The following is an 8,146-nucleotide window of genomic DNA, read 5'->3' on the forward strand; positions in this document are numbered from 1 at the left end:
TAGCGGGGCGGGCAGTTGGGCTGCTGAGCAGCTGGGCAGCTGCAGGCGTTGCCAAGCGTCATACACGAGTTAACAGCCATCACATCCACATCCCCAACCCCATCCAGCCAGCCAGCAAGCCAACCAACCAAAAAACCCGCATATATTAAGCAAGCCAAAGCAATAAGGCACATTTAGAACATGCATTACGTACACTGTACAAAATTTATGAATACCAAAATTGCTTCAATGGGATGGATAATTATTATTGCTAGAATTTTCTATAGAAGGCATGGTTATATCAGCGAGTACCACTAATATATATACTCCTTCTATTGTGTTCCTTAACTATTTGTGCTTTAGCTATTAATTTTCCCTTAAATTTCTCTCAGTGCATTTCATAGAAGCGGCCATGAACAAGTCCGCTGCACTTTTGGGCTTGTTATTATTAGCAGCTCATGTCGACCATGACATTTGTTTAAAACGAAAATAAATGGCATTGCGCGAACCAGACCTAAACTAAAACTCGATCCAGACCCAGACCTACGCCCATGTCCATGCCCATGCCCATGCCCATATCCAAGAGGCAAACGCAGTGTAGCTTGAAATGCTTCTTTACCTGCACCATGCACAACAAATTTTCGACTAACCCAAAATTCTGAAAGCAGCTAAAAACAAATTGGCAAATGCCCAATCAAGCGATGGTCAAGTCATCTGTGTAGTAGAGCCAAATGGAGGGCGGTGGAAGTTCCACATCGCAGTCTTCATCATCTGTCAGGCCATTCTCATCCAAGGTGCCATTCAAATTCAAGAGGCCGCAGCTCCTGGCCTGATTAGAAGAAATTAGTTGAGCTCCCCAACGAGTGCCCCCTGCCGACTTACGCTATGTGAGAACTTGCGCCATTCATAGGAGCCAGCATGATGATTGTAGCGCTGCTTGTACTTCTGCTGTATATCGTAGATGCTGTCCTCATCGCAGACGGTCATATGCTGCACATGGCCAGTGAGTGTGTTAATCAGGCGAATGCGTCGCGGTCGTCGAGTGATGCGCCCAATATGATAATACGGATCCTGACTCCACATGGCGTGTTTAGTTTTTGCAAATTCGCTGATCGCAACCTCCAAAATGGGAGGAAAGAGCACACGAGGTCGCCCCGAGCTGGCCGAGATCTCGGTGCGTGGTTCGCCGTTCTCATGAAACAGATGCGTCAGATCCTTGCCAGCATGTGCCACCAAATAGTCCAGGGTCTAGAAGAGGCCATAACTATTTGACTATAGAGATACATGTCTAGTTAAGACTCACGCGATTCCAATGATCGCAACGATCACGGAGCATGGGCGACAGATTGAAAACATTCTTGTGTATAACAATCCAACAATCCAATTTTTTATTATGTATAACAATCTCATCCATGAGATAATAACGCATAGTTCTTATAGGCTGAGCCATTTCTAGTGTTGGATAATTAAATATATATAATGAAGTAGATTTTTTGATAAATAAATTTTTGAAATTATTTTCTTTAAGAATTGACAAAGTGAGAAAACGTTGCTTATTAGAAGAAAGATATAACATGGGATGGCCAAAAATAGAGTATAGAAAATGTTAATAATCTTTAGTATAAGTTAATTTTGGGCTACAATTGATCATATTTTAAACATCAATTCAATAAATATCAATTTCTTTCTTAGGTAACAAATGATCATTACGTTCACAGCTCGAACTGCCAAACTCCCAATCATATTTGAGGAATCTTCAGTGACTCTTCTCATTGAAAAAAAAAAACAATCTTAACCACAATCTGTTGTCCAAGGTACTTATATTGTTATTAAGTAAATGTTAGTTGTAAGTGCATTAGCAGCTTGTAAAAGATCTTATCGCTGCCCAGACCAATTAATCTCGGAAGTCAGCTGCAACGAGGCGTCTTCTAATTTCATTAGGAAAGACTCCGGCAGCTGAATTTCCATTCATTTCTTTTTGAGGCTGCATAATTAGCCGGCAATTGTCAAGTCATCAGCGCCTCGCGCAGCCATCAATTCGTGGTTATAAATAGAGAAATAGATTAATGATTGCCCCAACAGAATGTGGTTGAGTTTGGAGCCTCGAACAAAAGACAGTTTTATTGATGAGGCTGCTCAGCGTATGCGCGTTCCATGATATATGATATGTTTCCGAGACATTCCGTTTAAGCTTCAGGCTGCAAGCTTCTGGAACGTGTCGTAAACGTGGGAACACTAAAACAAATATGCGCCTTTCGTCTGGTATATTCAGCTGACAGATGGCTTACAGAATCCATAATGCCCTTTAACTTCTCTCGCATATGTTGCCAAATTTCTGTTTTTCTGCAAAGTTACTTTTGAATTGATATAACAACATTTGGTGTAGGATCTGCGCTACCCTTGCGAAGGTCTGCAACCACAACACACTGACAGCGAAAACGCCTCACTAATAGCTGATAGTTGATTTTCGAGTTTTCCAACAGTTGGTCCTGTTATTGGAAGCTATCAAAACATAAGGCCACACGGCTCGGCCACATGCCTGGTCTATCTCTCTATACAGATCTGACATGAGCTGATGTTCTTTATGAATTATGCCACACTCAGCAATTGCTGATGCAATCACCCTGATCCAGCCTCAGCGGGGGTGAGCGGTGCTCTTTTATCTGTTTACCTAACCACGTGACTGCGTCAGCTGTTGGTAAAAAAAAAGTGATCACAATTTGTGGGGTGCTAAGCATTGTGTTGACCCACTCTACACCCTGTGGTTCTTTCTAATTGTTTTTACGCATCCAATGTCATTTGAGCAAGTCATATAAGAGCTGTGTAATATGAATATGTCATATAAATATGATATAAAGTTACCTGTCATAAAAGGCTGTCTGTAGATCGTTTAAGCGACTCCATTAAGTGAGCTCTTAAATGAACATAGCTTAGCCTCAACTAAAGTTGGTTTCTATTCAATTCTATTTGAGAATGAGAAATAAAATATGTGTATTAAATATGAGCATATAATAACTATATCAGCATATGAGTCTATAAAAGCAGTTCTTATAATTATATTTTCTTAAGCTTATCTTTTCTTAGTGCCTATTTAGCCCTTCTTAAAAATACATTAACTTACGTCTATTAACACTTTATCCAATTGCTATTGAACAACCTTAAATCATAAATAAATAAGAAATAAATAAATAAATCAGTGAGAAATCAACGACGCATTCACATCAGCTGCCAAATGACAGCCCACTTTGGCTGCCAGCTAAACTTGTCTAAGTTAAGCCATGATTTTCTATATATATTTATATACTATATATATAAATTTATCTTTTTTTATACAACTGGCGCCGCACTTTGTGTCAAGGCTATGAAAATGGAAACAACATCTCAAATGCCTCCAACTAGTTTTTATTTTAGTTATTTGATTTCTTGTTTTATAATATTTTTTAGCCTACGCGCGTTTCTTTTTATGGCGATTGCAATTTTAATTATTCCAGAGGAAAAAATGCAAACTTAAATTAAATAATGCATAAAAAATGCAGTCAGCTGCGGGCTTGGAATACCCATTGAAAGTGGGCATATTATTTCGCTGCGAAGGTTGGGCACTTACAATTTCAGCATAATAAAATAATATAAAATATAAGTATTAAGATATGATAAGATAAGATATAATGCGTGATAAAAAATATTTTTTATTTTTATTTATTTCTTATTTTATTTTTATTTGAATATGCCTAACTGTAGTATATGGTGTATAGGCACTGCTCTAATCTACATATATGCATATGTGAAATAGCTTCTCTATTACTCGTGTATACAAAATCTAGTTTTAGTGGCACGGAAACTAGTTGCAGGGTATTTTAGCCGGGCACACCCGACTAAAGCACTCTGATTTGTGTGTTTTTCTGTAGTGCATTCAAATCGAATTGTGAATAATGTGTTTTCTTTTTTTTGCTTTTATTTTTGTAATTTGAAGTTTTTGTGCAGCGCGGGGGCAATTATAGCCGCTGCTTGTGGATGCTGCTGCTGCTGGCAGGCACTCAAGTGCACATTTCCTGCCATTTACAAGAGAGTACACACACACACACAGACGCACACTCAATGGAGTATTTGCTGCTAGTTTTTATTTATGTTCAAAACGCACTTAATGGGTTTTTCAGCCCATTGTTCGATTTGTAACGGCAGGGGGAGCCCAGGAACAGGCACAGGCAACGTCAACGGTAACGTCAGAGAGCACAGACCCATAGCCCGGATCCCGAATTATGACCCCGTCGCGGTTCCTCCTGCAAGTGGCTGCGTCTGCGCGTGACGCACGTGGTGCCGCATTGTAGGGGTTGCTGTTAGAGTTAGGCGCAAGGGTAGCTGCCTAACTGGGGGTTGATTATGCGGCCAAGTGACCCGCAGCATTTGCTGCCGCTTGCGCCTGCCACACGCAGTCAACGCCTTGACCCAAGTGCTGCCAGCTGCAGCTGCTGCAACTGCTTGCCCAAAGATCAACACACACACACATACACACTTGGCGTGTCAAATGGCCAACCAGCTGTTGGCATCGCTTCAGCGTAAATCAAAACACACAAATTAAGGCTCATCGGAAAAACTCAAAGGTTTCCATTTCTATTAGTTTTTCTCGACACGAACATATGCGCAGCTTCACAGTTGAACTGCGAACAATTAGCGCACTCACACCCTCAGGGCTGGGCTTGGTCTTCAAATTGTCCACAAGTGTCAGCATTTTCACCCACAGTCCGAAATATGCAAATGAAGCTCTTTATGAGCCAGAAGCATTCCACAATTTCCAATTGCAGCTGTCCCTAATGTTAATACTTTTTATCGAGGGTGGCTGAACTATTGTAATACGCCGAGTGCCTAAGAAAGGGTATCATAAAGTTGCAACAATGAATTGTAAAGAACTAATTTACAATGCATTCATTTTATTTATAATTTGTCTGAAGTCTGCATAAAACAACATTCGCTGCATTCATTGTGTGCAGTGAAAGTCCTTTGACTGTTTTATTTTTATTGCTTGGAATATTATTTGTACTTACATAATATATACTTATATATGCATATGCAGCCCAATTGAGCCAGCGGTTTTTTGTATGAAAAAGGTCTTCAAATGGCATTCGATTTGAAAGAAAGTTAGATTAAAAGACTTGTAGATAGATAGACATGTTGACAAATGAACCCTATGTATAGGTCTTACGCCTATAATGTAACGTACCTATAGATACATATATCTATAGATGTATAGATGCATATCTATATATCTATAGATGTATAGAGCTATAGACAGAGAGACTCAAAGATCTAAAGATAGATAGACTATTAAATAGAAATTTAGATATATAAATAGATCGATAGATAGATAGATAGTTCGATCAATAGAGAGATAGACATTTAGATAGAACGATCTTAAGATAGGTAGTTCTATGGAAACATAGACCTATAAATAGACAAAGCAATAGATATATAGATCAATGGACACATAGACCTATAGATGCATATACAGATAGATAAATTTATAGTTAGAAAGGCCCATGGATGAACAGACCTTTAGAAAATAAGACTTATAGATAGATAGAGTTAAAGATAGATGGAATTATAAGTAGATAGATCTATAGATAGATAGAAATAGAATAGAGCTATAGATAGGTCAATGGAGATATCTATAGATATAGATTGAGAAATGTATGCCTATAGATAAATAAAACTAGGAAAAGAAAGGCCCAAAACTAAAAAGACCTACAGATAGACAGATCTACAGATAGATAATCTTATAGATAGATAAACTTATAAACGCATTAGATAGATAGATCTATAGATGGATTATAAAGAGGTATATCTCTTCATTGGTCCATCTATAGATCTATATATTTATATAGAATATATGTAGAGAGAATTATAGATAAAAAAGCCCAAGAATAGGTAGATCCAGTTCTATAGATAGATAGACCGAAGATAGATAGATCTGGCTAAGATTAATTTAATTCAAAACCATTGGATGGGCATTTGAAAAACTTAGCAAAGAAGCACATTTATAGATTAATAAAATAATTTAAAAAGTTTTTCATATAAACTATATAACTAACTAGAGCTAAGACTATGCTACTTCCTCAGCTTCCTTTATTCGGCGCAAGGGTATCATATAGTCGAGCCAACCCTACACTTCCTTTGTGTAGCTTGCGTGATTAAGCGACTTTTGCTTTTTGGCTGCTATTTGTGTCCTGCTGTTGTTGCTGTGGTTTTTGCGGTCGACACGGATGTGGAATGGTTGGCTTTTTGGCAAGGATGTGAGCATACAACGACGCATAATTGCCAACTGATGTTTGATGAATGCAGCAACAGCTGCTGCTACTGCTGCTGCTGCTGCAATCAGGCAGCCCAACTCGAAAGCCAATATTAAAATCCACTTAGGAAGCGACGCGTGGCTCTGGTAGACAAACCAATTAAAGTAAACACACAGTATCTGTAAATCCTTTTAGCGAGAGCTCGCTCTGCTGCAACATATTATATTCACCCCCGACACATTATCCTTTTGCCAAGCCTTTCGCCTAGCCCTTTGTTATTTGTTTTCTCTTTCTGTTTGTCATTGTTTCGAGTGTTGCCATGGCAAAGCCCGAAATCCCTGAGCCTCGTTGTCCGCGCATGCGCAACGGCAGCTGCTTGGCAAACAAACTGACCCCGATCCCGATCCCGATCCCGATGCCAATGCCGACTCCTACTCTGAACCCGAGCCCGACTTTAGGGCGCTGACTTATGTAATCCTGCGGAAGTTGATTTTATCACGTGTGTCCATTAGTTTACATTTTTGGTTTCCTTAGCATTTGCATTTGCCGCTCGCTGGCGGCCACAACAAACCGCAGCGAAGGCTCGAAATGTCAACGAAACTGAGTTCAGAGTTCAGATTCAAACATAAATTTTAACGAAATAAATTGGTTGCGGTATATTGTGAGAGGGGCTCAGAGCAAACTACATGAATTACTTATCTAGCCGCGAAGCCGTTTTTGATCCATTCCCTAACTATATAATCATATCATATAACTAAATCATGGCCAAATATCTGAACATACATCGACTGCTGCTTAATAATATTCCCACAAGCCAAGAAAGAGAGAGATAGACACAAAGTATAGAAAGAGACGCAGCAACAACAGTAAACAATTTACTAAAGTAAACCAAGCGAGCTGACACTTGTTTTAAGGCGAAAACATTCAATAAATATCAATAAAAGCGAAGATATTCAAGCGGCTAATTGAGGCAGCAGCCACTTCAAAAGCATCTGAGCCGACAAGAGGCAAGGAGCAAGAGCGAGCTGAAGTTTATTTCGCAGCCAGAGTTAAGCCAATGAGCAAATACAGCCAGACTAGGGGCAACAGGCACTTTAACGGTAATCATATTAACTAAGCGAGCGCAAAAACTTAATTAAATTGACCAAAAATGAAGCTGAGTCAAAGTTGTTTTTGTTGTTGCGACTGCGAATGCGCTTAATAATATTAAAATATGCGAAGCTATTTAGCTGACATCAATGTGAAAAACTATAAACAAGTGAAAATAAAATAAACAAGTCGCAGCTAAATTACTCTAGAACAAATCTAAAGAGTTGCTCCATAAAGAAGCTCTATTTACGAGCCATAGTTTCTAGAAGTTTATGAAATAGCTATGCGACTTGGGAGAGTTTTATAGCTGTTTAATTTTATATGTTATATATATAATGTAAGTCATAATAATATAATATAATATTTCATGTTATAGTAGTTCACTCATATAATATATATGTCTGCGCAGTTGGTACATCCGTCTCTCCATTTGTCTAAGGATCTGTCCATACGTTTCTCCACCTTTACATCCTTCCTTTCGTTCCTCTGGTCATTTGTCTCAACTTCCATCCGTGTATATAGCCATCTATCCCTTTCTTACACCATATGCCTGTCTAGTCATCTGGTCATCTGTTTATCTCTCCAGCCAGAAACTGGATGGGATAAGCAGAAAAGGCTTTGTGCTCATTGGAAGAATTTATTAGTCTAAACTGAAAGTTGCTATGCAACACATAATGAATATGAAAATCGAAATACACTCAGTTAGTGTATCAAAAGGAATTTACTTAACAACAAAGTCTACAGCTACTACAACAACAACGTGAGGAGGAAGAAGAAGAGCCACGACAATGCCAGCA

The 8,146-nt window shown here is 38.8% G+C and overlaps 1 protein-coding gene across 1 annotated transcript; it reads right to left on the reverse strand.

Moving 5' to 3' along the window:
* Positions 1–229: 229 nt before the first annotated feature.
* On the reverse strand, positions 230–1,501 carry LOC111599152 (cytochrome b5 domain-containing protein 1). The gene is made up of 3 exons (XM_023314722.2): positions 1,283–1,501; positions 862–1,227; positions 230–808 (listed from the first exon to the last, which is right to left on the reverse strand). The coding sequence occupies exons 1-3, from the start codon at positions 1,427–1,429 to the stop codon at positions 674–676; spliced, it is 648 nt and encodes a 215-aa protein (XP_023170490.1). The 5' UTR covers positions 1,430–1,501; the 3' UTR covers positions 230–673.
* Between the last annotated feature and the right edge of the window lie 6,645 nt (positions 1,502–8,146).

This window comes from Drosophila hydei, unplaced genomic scaffold (assembly GCF_003285905.1).
Source record: "Drosophila hydei strain 15085-1641.00,03,60 unplaced genomic scaffold, DhydRS2 tig00008114-arrow-pilon, whole genome shotgun sequence".
Taxonomy (NCBI): Eukaryota; Metazoa; Arthropoda; class Insecta; order Diptera; family Drosophilidae; genus Drosophila; species Drosophila hydei.